Genomic DNA, 20,430 nt, shown 5'->3' on the forward strand with positions numbered 1-20,430 from the left:
TTAAGCTATGGAAAGCTTAAAACGCATTACAGCTGCGTCGTAGTATCATCACCTTGGTATGCAGATGGACAATGGAGGTGCGGGGCCTGGGTGGGGCCTTAACGAGGAAATTAATGGGCGGTCTGGGGCGGGGAGTGAGCAGTGTGGTGAGCTGGATGGAGAGGAGGGACGCCCATCGGTTGTTTCGACGGTAGGACGCCGAGGTGGGCGTGGGGCGTGGAAGGCGTCGGTACAAATGAGAGGGCGCGGGTACCACTCATTGCACCAGGTGACCGCGCGGGGGGAGCAGGTCAGCCCTCCGCCGCGGAGCCGGAGGCGCCTGGTCACTTGTCCCTCGCGCGGCGCCGTCTGCGCAGCTCTCGGTGGGGTCGAAGGAGGCCGCGGGCTTTGCGGTTCCACTTCTGGTTCCGGTTCCGGTTGGAGCTCACCTGCGGCGAGGGCGGGTGGTCATGGCGTACTCCACCGTGCAGAGGGTGGCCTTGGCCTCGGGGCTCGTCCTGGCTGTGTCGTTGCTTCTGCCCAAGGCCTTTTTGTCCCGCGGAAAGCGGCAGGAGCCACCGCCGCTCACCGAAGGTAAGCGATGCTACAGGGAGGGCGGCTCCGGGAATCTCCGTCCCCGCTAGAGAAGGCGGACCCGGCGGCGTGTGGGAGGTGCCAAGCCCCTGGGTTCTTTTGACACCAGCGGGCAGCAGCCCGAGCGGGTCCCTCCTGACCTTCCACCGCAGGCAGGACCAGGAGCGCACGCAGACAAGCCTGGGCACACTCCCCGGTTGCTGGCAGCCCCTTCCCCTCACTGGCCTAACGCAACTAGTCACCGTCTGCTCAGGTGCTCTGAGTCAGGAGGGCTCCCTCTTGGATTCCCCTCTTCAGGGCTTCCGTATGCTTTCTGTCGTGCATTTGAATGAAATAGTTGGAATTGGTACTGTTAACCTTAATTCATTGTGTACTTTCAGTTTGGTGTTGGGTGCTCACTGCTTCAGGCTTTTTTTGTGCCTTTGTAAATATAACTTGAAGATTTTAATAGTAAGAATTTAAATTGCTGAGATGAACAAAGCTCTGCGTTGCCCTTACCTGAACAAGTATTTGTCAATCTTTTGTTATTGGCATGATGTATGTGGTGGTTAAAAATCCACTGTTTGGTCTGCATTCTGGGACTTTATGGGTGAGTGTAACACGACAGGGATGCCAAGGCTGGGAGAAAGAACTGGAACAGTCCTTTGTAGGTCGTGAAGTTACGCTAACTTGAGTCATGGTTTTACAGTCTCCACACTTACACTAATATGCAACCTGTTGATTGTTGGACAGCTGCTTTTGAACTGAAACTGATTTCCCTCTAATTTGTATACACTGGCTGTAACTCCACCCTCTGGTACCTCACAGATAGTAAATACTAGAAACGCAAAGCACCAAGCTCTAGGGATGGAGAGCAGATCGAACTCATAATTGTTTATAGAGTTTGCTTAATAATCTTTGTAAAACTCTACCTGGGAGAGACTTCTTAAAAAAAAAAAAGTACATGGTGGTTTTTTTTCTTCTTTCTGTTTTATTACAAAACCCCAAAGGTTTTACTCACTTTGTCTAATGATATTGTCTGCATTGAAGAAGAGTAAATTTGTGATGACCCTAAGCAGTAAAGATTTGTTTAGAATAGTCTCATCACAGTGAATTTTCATTATGCTGAATTATCTTGAATAAGTTCTATTCACTGTGAGTGGGAGACACTCTTCTGAATGTTGTATAGAGAGGCGTTTAGACATGGCTTTTTCTCTTAACGCAGGTGGTAATAATCAATGTTCTCATCTCAGAATCTTTGCACTTTCTGTTCTCTTCATTCTTGAAGTGTTCTTTTCTCAGCTTCCTTCTCATTGCTCACGTTTCAGCTCAAATGTGATCTCCTCAGAGAGACTTTCCCTGATGACCCTAGCTAAAATAACTTTTTTTTTTTTTTTGGCCACACTGCGTGGCTTGCGGGATCTTAGTTCCCAGACCAGGGGAACCTGGGATTGAACCCCAGGCCACTGCAGTGAAAGCACTGAGTCCTATCCACTGGACCATTAAGGAACTTCTGACACTACTGTTTCTTTTCACTGTTCCTCCCTTGTCTCCGCATCCCCTCCCTTCCCTAATTAAAAACTGTTTGAACCTGCTAGTTGGAACTCTGGGAAGGTCATGGAGGCCGAATGAAGCCGATTTTCTGTAATCGAGTAATGAGGGACACAGAATTTTGTGCCCAGGAGCCCCACAGTGTCCTGCTCAGTATCAAGTCTTCCCAGGTTTTTCAGTAGTTCAAAGAAACTAAGAAGCCAAGCTTAGAGAAGATTTAGTTTGGCAGATGCAGAAGAAAACTTGAATACGAAAAGTGCCTAGAAGTGGGGAGGATAATGAGGGGCTTTAAAAATAATCACGTTTTCTAGAGGTTAATGCCAAAGCGAGGGAAATAAAAGGTTAGAAGCCGGACCCAATAACATGCAATTAACCAAGTTCACATTCTATTTATGAATTCATCTAGTTTATGCCTCTTTGTTATTCCTGTGCTAGAAAACCCCAAGTTCCATCTTCACCACACCCCACATGACTTACACAACATTTCAGGTCTGAAGACAAAATATACCTCCTCTGGGAAGTCGTTCCTGGCCACCTCCTGACCCCAGGTGCCCCACACATGTGCTGCACTTAACTCCATCCTATCATATACAAGGCCCTACACTGTAAATGTTGGTGACTGAGAGACCCTTGAGGGTAAGGACAGTGCAGGAAGAGAGGAGGGAGAAGGGAGAGATTAAGAGATGATTCTTAGAAAGAACCGCTGGGTGAACATAGGAGATGAAGGAGTCACTAAAAAGTTGCACCGTCTGTCGTTTGAACAGGCACAAATATTAATGCAAGTTCATGTGCCCGACGAAGCGTCGGCGTTTGGAGCAGCGAAAGGTTTATCGCGAGGCCATGCAAGGAGACAAGGTGGCTCATGTCCTCAAAAGCCTCCTGCTCCTAAAATAACTCTTTACACTCCCCTCATTCCCTATTTCATCATGTTTTATTTTCTCTGTTGAAGGCATTACTCTATGATACGACATTTTCTTATTTATTTGCTCTTTTTTTTGTCTCCACCTTCTAGAATGTAAGCTCCTGAGGGCAGGCACTTTGTCTTGTTTACTATTATTTCTTCAGCAGTTGGCATATAATGGACAATCAATAAATACTTTTAAATGAATAAGATTATGAAGATACTAATATTGTGAGTTCTCTTTTTGCATTAATTAACCAAAGTAGTATAATCTAGGCAAAAACCTACCTTGAATGATGTATTCCAGTAACTGAAATTTGCTAACTAAAATCCCTGCCCTGGTACACTGACATTTTAAAAACAGTGAATCCTAACCATTATTGGGTTATATACCCCTTTGAGAATCTGATGAAAGTTATGGATTTTTTTCCCAGGAAGAATGCACATGCTTTTTATACATACGTTCAGAATTTGAGAATCAACTCAGAGAATCCACAGAACCCAGACACCCCTGTTTTGAATAAAGGGACAGCCCTGATTATTTGAAAATTCCTAAAATTCGTGCCATTGTATCAATAGCTTCCATTTCTGCCCATTGGCATATATGTGGAACAAGCACAGTCCCTTTTCCATGTAACAACTGTTAGGATAGTCTTTTAGCAAATATTTATGATGTACACTTTTACATAGTTTACACACAACGTATAAATATTGTTAATTCCGTGAAAAAATGAGCCAAATCCCTGCCTTGAATCCACAGTTTAGTAGAGGGAAACAGACATTAAATAAGTGCAAAAAAGTGTCAATTACAGGTACTCAAATCCTTGCAGGGAAGTGGGGAGACACATGTTAGAATGGTCAGTTTTTTTGTATTCTTTTTTTTTTTTTTTTGCGGTACGCGGGCCTCTCACTGTTGTGGCCTCTCCCGTTGCGGAGCACAGGCTCCGGACGCGCAGGCTCAGTGGCCACGGCTCACGGGCCCAGCTGCTCCGCGGCATGTGGGATCTTCCCAGACCAGGGCACGAACCCGTGTCCCCTGCATCAGCAGGCGGACTCTCAACCACTGCACCACCAGGGAAGCCCAGAATGGTCAGTTTTATTGGTGGCTCAAGAAAGGTGTCATGGAGAAGGAGAGCCTTTTTTTTTTTTTTTTTTGGTAATAGCTTTCTTAAGATATAAATCACATACTGTGCAATTCATCCATTTAACGTGTGTAGCTGAATGGTTTTTAGCATGGTCACAGAGTTGTGCAACCATTAGCACAATCAATTTTTAGAACATTTCATTATTTTCACCCCCCCAAAACCCATACTATTTAGCCATCACCCTTCAACACTCCCCAACCCCTTCAGCCCTAGGCAACCATTAATCTACTGTCTGTCTTTATAGATTTGCCTTTTATGGGCATTTCATATAAATGGAATCATACAATATGTGATCTTTTGTGACTGGTTTCTTTCACATAGCATGTTTTCAGGGTTCATCCATGTTGTAGCATTTATCAGTACTTCATTCCTTTTTTTTTTTTTTTTTTTTTTTTGCGGTACACGGGCCTCTCACTGTTGTGGCCTCTCCCGTTGCGGAGCACAGGCTCCGGACGCGCAGGCTCAGCGGCCATGGCTCACGGGCCCAGCCGCTCCGCGGCATGTGGGATCTTCCCGTACCGGGGCACGAACCCGCGTCCCCTGCATCGGCAGGCGGGCTCTCAACCGCTGCGCCACCAGGGAAGCCCGAGTACTTCATTACTTTTTATGGCTGAATAATATTCCATTGTGTGGAATATTCCATCCACATTTTATTCATTCATCAGTTGAAGGGCATTTTGGGTTTTGATTATTAAGAATAACACTGCTGTTAACATCTGTGTACAGATTTCTGTATGGATACATGCTTTGGTTTCTCTTGGGTATATGCATTTGGGAAATGTAAGCATTTTAGTGTAGCTGGAACTAAGAGTGGAATCTCTGGCTCATATGATTACTCTATGAGCAGTTTTGAGGAACTGCTAGATTGTTTTCCAAAGTGGCTGCATCATTTTACATTCCCACCATTAGTGTGAGGGTTCCACTTTCTCCATATCCTCACCGACATTTGTTATTGCTTGCCTTTTTGATTATAGCCATCCTAATGGGTGTGAAGTGGTATCTTATTGTGATTTTTTTTTTTTGTATTTCCATGATGACTAACAACACTGACATCTTTTATAGACTATTTGTGTATCTTCTTTGGAGAAGTGTGTATTCAGACTTTTGCACATCTTTAAATTGGGTTTCTTATTGTTGTAAGAGTTCTTTATGTATTTTAGGTACAAGTTCATTATCAGATACATGACTTGCAAATATTTTCTTCCACTTAGTAAGTTGTCTTCACTTTCTCGATGGTGTCCTTTTAAGAAAAGTTTTAATTTTGATGAAGTCTGACTTATTTTCTTCTCTTCTGCTCTTGGTGTCATATCTAAAAGCATAATTGCCAGATCCAAGGTCATAAAGATTTATGCCCATGTTTCAAGTTTTATAGTATTTACTCTTATATTTAAGTCTTTGATCCATTTTGAGTTAATTTTTATACATGGTGTGAGGTAGAAGTCCAACTTCATGTGGATATACATTTATCCCAGCATTATTTTTGAAAACACTATTCTGTTTACATTGAATTGTTTTGACACCCTTGTTGAAATTCAATTGACTGTAAGTGTGAGAGTTTATTTCTGGACTCTCAATTCTGTTCCATTGATACAAATATCATATACACCCATCCTTATACCAGTACCACACTGTCTTGATTACTGTAGCTTTGTAGTTTTGAGGTCATGAAGCATTAAGTCTTCCAACTGTGTTCTTTTTTCAAGATTAATTTCTGAGTCTTGTGGCCCAGCATTTCCATACACATTTTAGGATCAGCTTATCAGTTTCTGCAGAAGCCAGCTGGGATTTTTGATTGTGTGGGATCTGTAGACCAATTTGGAGAGTATTGCCATCTTAACAATATTAAGTCTTTCAATCTATGAACATAGGATTTCTTTTTATTTATTTGGGTCTTTAATTGATTTCAAAGAACTTTGTAGTTTTCAGGATACAAGTCTTATTTTGTTAAATATATTCCTGAGTATTTTATTATTTTTGCTGTTATTGTAAATTGAATTATTTTATTTTATTTTCAAATTGTTCACTATTTTTTAGAAACACACTTTTTGTGTATTAATATTGTATTCTGCAAACTTGCTGAATTGTTTATTAGCTCCAATACATGGTCTTGTTCTCTGCGAACAGAGATTGTTTTACTTCTTTCCAATCTACATGCCTTTTCTTTCTTTCTTTCTTTTTTGCCTAACTGCCTGGGCTAGAACCTCTAGTACAATGTTGAATAGAAGCAGTGAAGAGGGAACATCCTTGATTGTTCCTAATCTTAAGAAAGCTTTCATACTATTAAGGGTAATGCTAGCTGTGGATTTTTTTAAAGATGCCCTTTGAGGGAGTTCCCTTCTATTCCTAGTTTGTTGAGTATTTTTGTTATGAAGGGGTGTTGAATTTTGTCAAATGCTTTTTCTGTGTCTAGTGAAGCGATAATGGGGTTTTTGTCCTACATTCTGTGGATATGATGCATTACATAATTGATTTTGGGGTGTTAAACCAACCTTGCATTCCTTGGCTAAATTGAGGAGGTAATTCTAAAGTGTTTTTATTAGCCAGATTAAGAAGAACATTCCAGGCAGAGGGAACACAGAGCAAAAACAACACCCAGAGCCTTGAAATAGCTTTAGAGTTGTAAGAGATGAGACTTGGGGCCAAACTGTAAAGATTTTTTTTTTCTGCCATACTTAAGGAGTTTGGATAGTATTCTAAAGGAAGAGGAGGCCATTGTAAGTTTATGAGTAGAAGAGAAACATACAGTCTGAAAGGACACCTTGGCAACAGTATTAAGTCTGTATCGTGAGGATTTTTTCAGGGAGAATATTGTTGCAGTAGTCCAGTTGAGACATGAGCATCATTGAGCGAATGTCTTTGGGCTCATCAGTTAGGATTCTCATGATAAGTCACAGGAAATTCAGCTGAACTGTCTTAAGTCAAAAAGAGAATGTATTGATTAGTCCAAATGAAAAGACCCTGTGTTAGAATTGGCCTCCTGTGTGGTTTGATCTAGAGATTCACAATCTGATTTTCTGTGTCCTTTTCACTTCTGGGTTCCTTCTCAAGTTGACTCTGTCTGTTGACTTCTCAGGGTAGCAAAAATAGTTGCAACAGTTCCAGATATCACCTCCTCACACTTAATTGTCCAGAGAAAGAATGTTTCTGTTCTTTTGAACTCTTCCTTCACTCCCATCTTACTCTTATCCCCTCCCCCTCCTCCCACACCTATTCTTTCCCAATAGTTCCAGCTAACACATCCTCCCATCTTACTAGCTTGAGTTAAGCTATTTGCAGTGCTGTGGGTAGAAAGAATATGCTGATTGACCACTGTGGAGTTGAGAGTGATTCCCAAAGGGAAATAGGGGTACAGGAAGAAGAAGGAGTAAATGGAGCAGGGGAGGCATCAACGTTGGATAGGAGGGAAGAAAACAATTTTAAGAGACATTTTTAAATAGACATGGAGCGTGAGAGAGAGGGAGGCATCTTGAATTATTCTCAGTTTATTGGCTTAGGTGAATACATAGATGGTAACACCCTTTACCAAAATAGTAATGAAGCAAAGTAGATTAAAGGGGAAAGATGATGAGTTCAGGAATTTGCAGACTAGTGTCACGTCCCCTTCTTCCATCTTTTTTCCTAAGTTGACATCCCTAGCTGCCTCATCCATTCCTCATATGACATAGTTGCAAGTATCTAAACATAGCCCTCTTAGATGGCAAACAATAGCAAGTGTAAGCCAGTTAGCTCATGGAAGAGCACCCCCCCACCCCCCTTTTTAAAATTCTTTACTTCTATTAATGCATCTTGGGGATTGCTTTAGATTTTTGGCATTTTACTTGCTGACCTTGCTGTATATTAGAATCTTAAATTTTTTTTTTTTAAATAGGAGCTACTCATCTAGGTTTTGTCCATTTTGTACATTCACTTGATGTTTTGGAACCAAATATAGCAGTTTCTAGCCTTTCCTGTTACATTTTATCTATTGGTCCAGAATTCTAGCCTCTGGACATTTTTTCAGAATATTTATCGTTCCATTCAGTGTATTTGTTTTACCATCGCTCTCAGCTATATGCCATTCTTGATTTTTTTAAAAAACTTTTTTGTTTGACATTTTCAATCATAAGCAAAAGTAGAGAGAGTAGTAAGATGAATCCACATCACCCTGCTTCATCATCTTGTATCATGTATATCCCCACTTACTTTTCCCCCCATATACTCAATTATTTTGAAGCAAATCCCAGACATTGGGTCATTTCATCCGTAAATAATTTTGTATACATCTCTAAAAAATAAGAATTCTTCTTAAAATAGCCGCAATATCATTATCACACCTAAAAAATCAATAATTCCTTAATGTCATTAAATATCCAGTCGGCATTCAGATGTCCCTGACTGCCTCACAATTTCTTTTCACAATTTCACCCTTGCTTTTGATTAGCATGTCGTCTTGATCATTCAAATTATTTTTTTAAATCTGTCAGTCATTTGAAACTGCTCTTCAGATCACCCCAGTCTATTCATTGAAACCTTTTGTGTAGAGTCATTAAACCAGTTGGTCATTTGATTGCTTTACTCCATCTTATTCTGTCTGTTTTAGGCTGTGGTCCACCTTCTTCCTCCCTTCTCCCTTCAGTCTGTTCTCAACATAGCATCCATACTGATCCTTTTAAAGCGTAAGTTTCTCCCTCCATAAAACCCTCCAGTGGCTTCCTGACTCAGATGAAAAGACAAAGTCTGTACATGACCTACTTAATCCTTTTCCCCATTTCCTTCTCCTTTTCCTTTCTTTCTCATTTTGCTTTGACCATGCTGGCCTCTCACTGTTGCTTGAACATGCCAGATGTGCTCCCACCTCAGGGCCTTTGCATTTGTTGTTTCCCCTGCCTAAAATGCTCTCCCTTGGATAGCCATGTGCCTTTCCTTTATCTTCTTTAGGTCTTCATCTCCTGAGCCTTCTCTGGATACTCCAGCTAAAATCTTTATTTCCCCCCAACACATCCTATCCTCTTTGCCTGCTTCATTTTTTCTCTTTAGTATTTATCATTATCTTGTGTATTATCTTTTCCCATTTAGAAAGGAGGTTCCATGAGGGTAAGGATTTTTGTATGTTTTGTTCACTGCTGTATCTCCAACTTTAGACCAGGCCTGCACATTGTAGAAAATCAATATTCATGAATAAAGGAATTAGTGAATTGGGCGAATTAATGAATGCTGGCTCCCAGGGATCATGGTTTCCTCTATTAGCATTTATAAGCCATTACTTTATTATTACTATTATTATTACTGTTATTTATGGTTACATAAACTATTGTGCATCCATATGATAGACTATTATGAATCTAGTAAATTATATTCATGAGGGGTTGGAGTTTTTTTTGTTTTTTGTCTGTTTTGGTGGCCAGTTTTCTTTTTCTTTGAAATCAAAGGGGAAAAAATACCAGTTTGTCTGGGATCACTGTGGATTTATAAACAGAGTAGACAATACAAATACAGTATTAATTATACCTGAACTTGAAATCTGATACTGTGTACCATACCTATTTTTTTTGAGGGACTTTCTTTTTTTTAATTGTAGTTGATTTACAATGCTGTGTTAATTTCTGCTGTATAGCAAAGTGATTCAGTTATACATACATATACATTCGTTTTCATATTCTTTTCCGTTATGGTGTATCACAGGAGATTGAATATAGTTCCCTGTGCTATACAGTAGGACCTTGTTGTTTATCCATCCTGTATATACTAGTTTGCATCTGCTAACTCCGCACTCCCAGACCTTCCCTCCTGCAACACGCCCCCCCAACAACCACAAGTCTGTTCACTATATCTGTGAGTCTATTTCTGTTTTGTAGATAAGTTCATTTGTGTCCTATTTTTTAGATTCCACATATAAGTGATATCATTGGTATTTGTCTTTCTTTCTGACTTACTTCACTCAGTATGACAATCTCTAGGTCCATCCATGTTGCTACAAATGGCACTATTTCATTCTATTTTATGGCTGGGTAATATTCCATTCTATATATGTACCACATCTTCTTTATCCATTCATCTGCTGATGGACATTTAGGTTGTTTCCATGTCTTGGCTACTGTGAATAGTGCTGCTATGAACATAGGGGTGCATGTATCTTTTTTGGATTATAATTTTGTCTGGATATGTGCCCAGGAGTGGGATTTCTGGATCATATGGTAATTGTATTTTTAGTTTTCTGAGGAACTTCCATACTGTTTTCCATAGTGGCTACACCAACTTACATTCCCACCAACAGTGTAGGAGGGCTCCCTTTTCTCCACACCCTCTCCAGCATTTATTTGTATACTTTTTAATGACGGCCATTCTGACCAGTGTGAGGTGGTACCTCATTGTACTTTTGATTTGCATTTCTCTAATAATTATCGATGTTAAGTATCTTTTCATGTGCCTGTTGGCCATTTGTATGTCTTCTTTGGAGAAACGTTTAGGTCTTTGCCCATTTTTCAGTTGGGTTGTTTGCTTTTTTGTTTAAGTTGTATGAGCTGTTTGTATATTTTGGAAATTAAGCCTTTGTCAGTAGCATCATTTGCAGATATTTTCTCCCATTCTGTAGGTTGTCTTTTTGTTTTGTTTATGGTTTCCTTTGATGTGCAAAAGCTTGTAAATTTGATTAGGTCCCATTTGTTTATTTTTGTTTTTATTTATATTGCCTTAGGAGACTGACCTAAGAAAACAATGGTACTATTTATGTCAGAGAATGTTTTGCCTGTGATCTCTTTTAGGAGCTTTATGGTGTCATGTCTTATGTTTAAGTCTTTAGCCATTTTGAGTTTATTTTTGTGTATGGTGAAAGCTGTCCAACTTTCCCAACACCACTTGCTGAAGAGACTGTCTTTTCCCTGTTGTATATTCTTGCCTCCTTTATCGAAGATTAATTGACCATACGTGTATGGGTTTATTTCTGGGCTCTCTGTTCTGTTCCATTGATCCATATGTCTGTTTTTGTGCCAGTATCATGCTGTTTTGATTACTTTAGCTTTGTAGTATTGTCTGAAGTCTGGGAGGCGTATGCCTCCTTCTTTGTTCTTTTTCTTTGAGATTGCTTTGGCAATTCTGGGTCCTTTATGGACCCAGGATTTAGGATTATTTATAAATAAATAAATTTTAGGATTATTCTAGTTCTGTGAAAAATGTCATGGATAATTTGATAGGGATAGCATTAAATCTGTAGATTGCTTTGGGTAGTGTGCTCATTTTAACAATATTAATTCTTCCAATCCAAGAGCATGGGATATCTTTCTATTTCTTTGAGTCTTCTTCAATTTCTTTTATTAATATTTTATAATTTTTAGCATACAACTCTCACCTCATTGGTTCGGTTTATTCTTAAGTATTTTATTTTGGGGCGTGTGATTTTGAAAGGTATTGTTTTTTTACATTCCCTTTCTGATATTTCATTGTTAGTGTAAAGAAATGCAACCAATTTCTGTATGTTAATCTTATTTCCTGCTACCTTGATGAATTCATTTATCAGTTCTAGTAGTTTTTGTGTGGAGTCCTTAGGGTTTTCTATGTATATAGTATCATGTCATCTGCATATAATGACAATTTTACCTCTTCCCTTCATTTGGATACCTTTTATTTCTTTTTCTTGTCAGATTGCTGTGGGTAGAACTTCCAATATCATGTTGAATAGAAGTGGTAAGAGTGGGCATCCTTGTCTTGTTCCAGAATTTAGTGGGAAGGCTTTCAGCTTTTCACCATTGAGTATTACATTGGCTGTGGGTTTGTCATAAATAGCTTTTATGTTGAGATATGTTCTCTCTATACCCACTTTGGTAAGAGCTTTTATCATGAATGAATGTTAAATTTTGTGAAATGCTTCTTTTGCATCTACAGAGATGACCATGTGGTTTTTTGTGTTTTCTTGTTTATGTGGTGTACCACATTGATTGATTTGCGTGTGTTGAACAATCCTTGTGAACTTGGGATGTATCCCACTTGGTTGTGGCATATGATTTTTTTTATGTGTTGTTGAATTTGGCTTGCTAATATTTTGTTGAGAATTTTTGCATCTATATTTATCAAAGATATTGGCCTGTAATTTTCTTTTTTGGTGGTGTCTTTGTTTGGTTTGGGTATCAGGGTGATGGTGGCTTCATAGAATGTCTTTGGGAATGTTCCTTCCTCTTCAGTTTTCTGGAAGGGTTTGAGAAGGATCAGTATAAGTTCCTCTTTGTATGTTTGGTAAAATTCGCCTGTGAAGCCATCTGGTCCTATAATTTTGTTTGTAGGGAGTTTTAAGATTACAGATTCTATTTCACTTCTAGTGATTGGTCTGTTCAAATTAGCTGTTTCTTCTTGATTCAGTTTTGGTGGGCTATATGTTTCTAGAAACTTGTCCATTTCTTCTAGGTTATCAAATTTGTTGGCATATAATTGTTCATAGTATTCCCTTATGGTTTCCTGTATTTCTGCAGGTATCGGTTGTTAGGTCTCCTTTTTCAATTCTTATTTTGTTTATTTTGTTCTTGGTGAGCCTGGCCAGAGGTTTGTCAATTTGTTTACCCTTTCAAAGAACCAGCTCTTGATTTTATTGATTTTTCTTTCTGTTGTTTTTTTTTTAATTTAGTTTATTTTCGGCTGCGTTGGGTCTTCGTGCTGCACGTGGGCTTTCTCTAGTTGCAGCGAGTGGGGGCTACTCTTTGTTGCAGTGCACGGGCTTCTCATTGTGGTGGCTTCTCTTGTTGTGGATCATGGGCTCTAGGCACACAGACTTCAGTAGTTGTGGCTCATGAGCTCAGTAGTTGTGGCTTACGGGCTCTGGAGCACAGGCTCAGTAGTTGTGGTACACAGGCTTAGTTGTTCTGCTGCATGTGGGATCTTCCCAGACCAGCGCTCAAACCCTGGTGTCCCCTGCATTGGCAGGCTGATTCTTAACCACCTTGCCACCAGGGAAGCCCTCTATTGTTTTTTAGTCTCTATTTTATTAATTTCCTCTCTGATCTTTATTGTTTTCTTCCTTCTGCTGACTCTAGGGTTTTTTTGTTTTGTTTGTTCTTTTTCTGATTCTCTTAAGTGGTAGGTTAGGTTGTTTATTTGAAGTTTTTATTGCTTTTCGAGGAAGGCTTGTATCACTATGAACTTCCCTCTAAGAACTGCTTTTGCTGCATTGCATAAATTTTGTATGGTTGTGTTTTCATTGTCATTTGTCTCAAGGTATTTTTAAATTTCCTGTTTGATTTCATCATTGACCCATTGTTTGGTTTTTTAGTAGCGTGTTGTTTAGCCTCCATGTAATTGCTTTTTTCTCATTTCTTTTTTCTGTGGTTGATTTCTAGTTTCATGCCATTGTGGTCAGAAAAGATGCTTTTGATAATTTCTATACTCTTAAATTTGTTGAGGCTTGTTTTGTGTCCTAGTATGTGATCAGTCCTAAAGAATGTTCCATGTGCACTTGAAAAGAATGTGTATTCTGGTTCTTTGGATGTAATTTCCTGAAAATGTGAACTGTTCTATTGTATCATCTAGGATCTCTGTTGCCTTATTGATTTTCTGTCTAGAAGATCTGTCCAGAGAAGATCTGTCCATTGATGTGAGTGGGGTGTTAAAGTCTCATACTATTATTGTATTCCTGTCATTTTCTCCCTTTATGTCTGTTAGTATTTGTTTTATGTATTTGGATGCTCCTATATTAGGTGCATATATGTTGATGAGCATAAAAACCTCTTCTTGTATTGATCCTTTTATCATTATATAGTGTCCTTTATCTTTCTTTATGGCCTTTGTTTTAAGTCTATTTTGTCTGATATGAGTATTGTGACCCCCGCTTTCTTGTCATTTCCATTTATGTGAAATATCTTTTTCTGTCCCCTCACTTTCAGTCTGTGTGTGTCCTTTGCCCTAAAGTGGGTCTCTTGTAGGCAGCATCTTGTAGGCTTTTGTTTTTTAATCTAATCTGCCACTCTGTCTTTTTATTGGAGTATTTAGTCCATTGACGTTTAAGGTAATTATTGATAGATATGTATTTATTGCCATTTTAAACATTATTTTCCTGTTGATTTTATATTTCTTCTTTGTCCCTTTTTCTTGTTGTTTTTCCTTTTGTGGTTTGATGCTTTTCTTTTGTATTATACTTATGTTCTCTTCTTTTTGGTTTTTGTGAGTCTATTTTATGTTTTTGATTTGTGGTAACCCTGTTTTTCAAGTATGTTAACCCCATTGCATATCTACTTGCCTTAGACTAGTAGTCACATAGGCTCAAACACATTCAAGGAAATTTAAAAAATCTATGTTTGCTTACTCTCCTCCATCACATTTTATGATTTTGGTGTCCTCTTTTACATCTTCATGTTCATTGTTTTGCTGTTCATTGTGGTTATCATCACTTTCACAGAAATTTTTTGATTTTTTTTTTTAATCTGTGTACTGGTTTATTTAGGTGATTTGCTTTCTAATTGTGATTTTCTCTTTTCTATATATTCTATTTAGAGAAGATCTTTCAATATTTCCTTTTAGGGGATAGTTTTAGTATTGCTGTATTCTTTTAGTTTTGGCTTGTCTGAAAAATTCTTTGTCTCTCCTTCTATTCTAAATGATAATCTTGCTTGGTAGAGTACCTTAGGTTGCAGATTTTTCCCTTTCAGGACTTTGACTATATCTTGCCACTCCCTTCTGGCCTGCAGCATTTCTGTGGAGAAATCAGCTGATGGCCTTATGGGGGAACCTATGTAATTAACTCTTTGTTTTTCTCTTGCTGCCTTTAGAATCCTCTCTTTAACTTTTGCCATTTTTATTATAATATGTCTTGGTGTAGGTCTGTTTGGGTTTACCTGTTTGGGACCCTCTGTGCTTTCTGTATCTGGATATCTGTTTCCTTATTTAGGTTTGGGAATTTTTCAGCCATAATCTCTTTTAATACATTTTGGATCTCCTTTTCTCTTTCTTCTCCTCATGAAGAGTTCCAAATAATATGGGAAAATTGTATACTATAAATGAAAAGTAAAGATGTATTCACTGTATGTATTCACTAGGAAGAAGTAGGTCAACATCTTAACAGTGGTTATTTCTGGGTCATGGAAACATGGGTGGTTGTTATTTATACTTTTCTCTACTTTCTCAATTTTCTATAGGTATGCGGGTTTTTTTTCTTATATAACCAGAAAAAAAGTTTCTTCCCTTCCATGTCCACTCCATCAAAAAAAAAAAAAAGGAAGAATCCTTTTTAGAATTGAGTCCAAGAAGCGTTCACTTCTCTATAGTTGAAAAGTCCACTATCCACCTTTTGCTTTTTGCAAACTGGAACAATAATTATGTCTCCATTCGTTCAAGATTTCTCTTTTTATCAATATAATTTCTTAAAACTTTCTTCAGTTCAGTGACCTTATGTGCAAGTTTTACCAGTTTTCCTGGTAGAAATTACTTAGTGAACAGACTTGTATCTTACCCTCCTCACCCATCTGGAACTTTTTTTCCCTCTAGGATTGTTAATTCTCTCCCATTTAACCCCAAATTGATACCCTTTGATAGAGAATATGGAAGCAAAATAGAGGTTGAGAAATTCTGCTTTCTCAGCATTACATTTTATCATCAAGCAAATTGCCTTTTCACTCTAAAAATACCCTTTTTGCTTTTGCTAGTCTTTTTTTTTTTTTTTTGTGGTACGCGGGCCTCTCACTGCCGTGGCCTCTCCCGTTGCGGAGCACAGGCTCCGAACGCACAGGCCCAGTGGCCATGGCTCACGGGCCCAGCCGCCCCACGGCATGTGGGATCCTCCCGGACCGGGGCACAAACCCTTGTCCCCTGCATCTGCAGGCGGACTCTCAACCACTGCGCCACCAGGGAAGCCCTTGCTAGCCTTTTTGTAAACCTTAATTTGTTTTGGACCTTGGCCTCCTCATGTGGTCCTTCCAAGTCTTGCTACTCTTTCATGCTGATTGCTGATGTGCTCTTCTGTTCATTTTTTGTCTGTTCTTTTAGAATAGCTACCAGTACATCTGCTGTTTTCCTTTGCCTTCCCCACCTGCTTAAGAATTTTTTCAATGCCCAAGCAAAAATGCACTTTAAGAGCTTTCTTCTTAGAGTCTCATGAAATGGAACCACGTGTCTCTGTTCTCAGGACTTCTTAATTCTGCCTTCCTAGAGCCTGTGCCACACACCCCCTACATTTTTGCCACAAATTCTAAGATGGCATGATCTCTTTCTCCTATGGTTCTCGTTTGATTTCACCAACAGGTTTCTTCTTTGGCCAGAGTAACCATTCCCTGACTCACCTTATGTACCTGTGGAACGTGAAGATGTCAGCATACTAGGTCAGGAACTTGTCAGTTGTTCCTGGTTAGCTGACTGGGACTTTGAACAGGTTCCAGAGTAGTTGAAGCCCTCCAAGGTGACAGTGTGCTGCTTCTATGCTAGAATTGGCTTCAAGAGAGTCCTACCTTCCATCTCCGTTGGCTGGGGCCTGGGGGACTCCTACCGTAATGTTAACGTTTGGCATCTCTCCTGCTGACCCTGCCCACCTGTGTTTTCCATTGAGCGTCTCACTGTGAATGCCTATAAACAGGATTCCTTACCAGCCCCTCCCCAGTAACCCTGTTCCTCTGGAATAGTTCAGACTCTTTTTGTCACCATATTCTCCTCAAGTGAGTCCTGCTCACTGAGTCTGAAGCTCTCCAAGATGTGAAAATACACACACACACACATATGTGTGTATATGTGTGTATACGTATTTATACGTGCATAGGTAACACACACATATACGTAATTCTTTGTTATCTTAAATTTATGTGTTGGTATGTAGGTGCCTGAGACAAATGGATTATTTGGGTCCTTTACCTTTTCTCTTAATGAAACATCAGACATCTACTCTGAAAGTGTGCAAAGAGGAGCAGAGACAATTTGAGAGTCTGTGAATGAATGTAAATTAGACACATTTTCAATTTCAGAAACTCAGAGGTGGGTGGGTGTGGGGCACCTCGATCAGTCTGACTGCCATTTTCTGTTCTCAAAACTGTGAAATTGAAAACACTCAGGATAATGAAGTAAAAAACTATTTTTAGCTCTGAGAGTGACTGGGCTGGGTCTTCAGATTACAGCAAGGCCAACAGGCCTAGTGTAAGTCATTCAGATCAGTTCAACAAAGTGTATAGCATGCAAGACCCAGAGCATGCTCTGTAAGCATAAAGAAAATACTAGACTTCTATTAAAGAAGTTCATAGTTTGTCCTTCAGCCACAGAGCACCAGGAATGCACCTACAGTTGAATAAATTGGGTTTATTGCTTGTTGCAGCAAAGGAGGATGCACACCACGAGGAAGCACGCAGCATCTCAGTAAGAGTGTTAGAAAAGTCTTACTATAGGATTTAGGCTTGTGTTAGGTGTGTTTGGTTTTTTTTGCGGTACGCGGGCCTCTCACTGCTGGGGCCTCTCCCGTTGCGGAGCACAGGCTCCGGACGCGCAGGCCCAGCGGCCACGGCCCACGGGCCCAGCCGCTCTGCGGCACGTGGGATCCTCCCGGTCCAGGGCACGAACCCGTGTCCCCTGCATCGGCAGGCAGACCCTCAACCACTGCGCCACCAGGGAAGCCCCATGTTAGGTGATTTTGAGGAAGGTTTAAGGATGTCGGGCTTTGCTGTGGATCGGGTGCTGTCAGAAAGTGGGGCACATTCTATGACTGGGTATCTTAGTAGAGTTTATGTCAAGAGAGAGCAGTCTAAAGAAAAGCTATAGCTATAATTGGCAAAGAAGCAGCAGTCACTCATCATCCAGGAATAGGGGCTATTTGATATTTTTTTGGTTTGGGCAGTGTTCATGTTTTGTGTGTGCTCAGACAGATTACACAATGTTCTTATTTCTTTTGTCTTGATCCATCATGGTCACAGAATGGTCTTGCCTGATGTTCATGTCTGAAATTGCTTATGTGTAAGAAGAGAACACCAAGACCTAACTGTGAGTGCCAGGCTAGCTCATAGCAATACCAGACCAGCTCCTGGGTATCAGAGGCTGCTTTTCTTATTCTCAGGTATGCTTTGTAGGTTTTAATCAGCACTAGCTAAAATTGGGTAGAAATGGTACTTAGTGGAAGATGTTACCCATTTCTGTTCCAATCCATTCAAATAGAGGATGTAAGACACATAAATAGAACTCTTGAATAAGGCCAGGTGCGATAAGTGCAATTAAAGAGGTTCAGACAGTGTATTCTAAGCAATGGGGATGATAAGAGAAAATGCTTCAGGGACAAGGGCAGTATTTGGCCTGGGCTCAGGACAGACTGGATTTAGATATGTGGAGTTGGAGGGAAAAGCAAAACCATTGGAGTAAGCAAAGGCTGAGAGGTAAGAAATCACAAGGCAGGCTCAAAGCATGGTGAGAAGTCTAGTTTGGCTGAATCAGGAGTATGTAATGAGAAAGAAGCATGAAGAGGTACTTTTGGGCTAGATTGTGGAATTCAGTTGTTTAGGAGTTCACTTTGTAGGGAGGGAAAAATCAGAATTTGCTAAATACCTACTGTGTGTGCTGGGAGCTTTGTATATGTTATTTAATCTGTAACCCTTGTAACAACCCTGAGAAGTAGATCTCATGATAGTCATTTTATAGATGATGAAAATGAGCTCTAGTAAGGTTAATTTAACCTCCACTTAAATAGTTGGACACACAGCGAGGATCTTAATAACTCTGACTGAAAAGGTGGTACTCACTTTATTGATACTTCCTTCTGCTCTCTCCTGTGTGATGCAGTCTCTTGTCATTATGGGAACCGTTGAAAGCTTTTGATCAAAGGAATGGCAAGACCAGTTAGAATTATGCTTTAGGAAGATTACTCTGGTAACAAACAGTAATAGTTAACATGTGTTGAATATATGGACTAGGTCCCGTGCTAAGCAACTTAGACACACAAATATCTCTTTTAATAATATGTAGGGGGCTTCCCTGGTGGCGCAGTGGTTGAGAGCCCGCCTGCCGATGCAGGGGACACGGGTTCGTGCCCCGGTCCAGGAAGATCCCACATGCCGCGGAGCGGCTGGGCCCGTGAGCTATGGCCGCTGAGCCTGCGCGTCCGGAGCCTGTGCTCCGCAACGGGAGAGGCCACAGCAGTGAGAGGCCCATGTACCGCAAAAAAAAAAAAAATAATAATATGTAGGGTGAGTTGGGAGTGGGGAGGTTGGTAAAAGATGAAGGAAAAAATCTGATTAGACAAGCAGAAAACATTAAAGCAGTGGTCAGCAAAGTAGAGTTAGGTGGGAGGGGAATGCGGTAAGATGGGTCCTTGGGGGAGACGAGCTGGTGAGGAGGAGACAGTCAGCTGTTGTTGGAGACTCCACTTTAAGTAATACTGAATCAAATATGACCTCAAGAACGTCCTCAGTATTTAGGGAGACGCTTTCGTATCTTAAAGGACTGGCTACATTAAGACCTTTCTTGTTCTGTGGTAATCTTGTTCTTTATTGATTTATTTGCCCTAAGAATGAAATGCTGCAAATGGTTTAATGTTGCTCTCAGAAAGCTCTTTCGTTAACAGTGCTAGAGTTTCTGTTTTTGTTTTTAGCAATAGGGATGGTTATTAACAAGGGAAAGTAGAACTGCACTCTGTAAAATCCATTAAGCTTTTAGTCAAGCTTAAATGATTTGCTAAGTGAACTTTTAATAATTAAGTAAACCTAAATATGGGGAAAGCTTTCAATAAACAATTGGGATTTAGTCAAGTCCATTTAATAGAATACTTAAGTACATATAGAGATAGGGAACACAGCTGTTTTCTATTTTGGAAGGTCTGCAGTTTTAATGTTCTAATATCTTTAATGTTCTGATCTCTTTAGTTGTTTGTCTTAAAGCAATTAAAAAACAAAATCACAAATCCTAACCTCCTAATTTATCCCACCCCTCCCCGCTTTCCCCTTTGGTAACCATAAATTTTTCTATGTCTGTGAGTTTCTGTTTTGTAAATAAGTTCATTTGTATCTTTTTTTAAAATTCTACATATAAGTGATATCCTATGATATTTGTCTTTCTCTGTCTAGCTTACTTCACTTAGTATGATAATCTCTAGGGCTGTCCATGTTGCTGCAGATGGCATTATTTTATTCTTTTTTATGGCTGAGTAATATTTCATTGTGTATATATTACCATATGTATGGGATTAACATATACACACTACTATATAGAAAACAGATTAACCAACAAGGACCTACTGTGTAGCACAGAGACCTATACTCAATATTTTGTAATAACCTCTAAGGGCAAAGAATCTGAAAAAGTGTGTGTATGTATGTATACATATAAAACTGAATCACTTGGGACTTCGCCTGGTGGTGCAGTGGTTAAGAA

At 39.8% G+C, this 20,430-nt stretch overlaps 1 protein-coding gene across 5 annotated transcripts in view; it reads left to right on the forward strand.

The window, feature by feature from the left end:
- Positions 1-251: 251 nt before the first annotated feature.
- Positions 252-20,430, forward strand: part of RIC3 (RIC3 acetylcholine receptor chaperone) — a 49,400-nt gene continuing 29,221 nt past the window's right edge. For 2 of the 5 annotated variants that reach the window (XR_009564901.1, XM_030831308.2), the window contains exon 1: positions 252-573. Coding sequence is in view for 3 of the 5 variants with exons in the window: in XM_030831308.2 (XP_030687168.1) it covers positions 450-573 (124 nt within the window). In the remaining 2 variants the exon portion in view is untranslated. The remainder of the gene's footprint in view (positions 574-20,430) is intronic. The other 3 variants (XR_009564900.1, XM_030831293.2, XM_030831300.2) reach the window with 2 other exon arrangements.

The sequence above is a fragment of the Globicephala melas genome, chromosome 8 (genome assembly GCF_963455315.2).
Source record: "Globicephala melas chromosome 8, mGloMel1.2, whole genome shotgun sequence".
Taxonomy (NCBI): Eukaryota; Metazoa; Chordata; class Mammalia; order Artiodactyla; family Delphinidae; genus Globicephala; species Globicephala melas.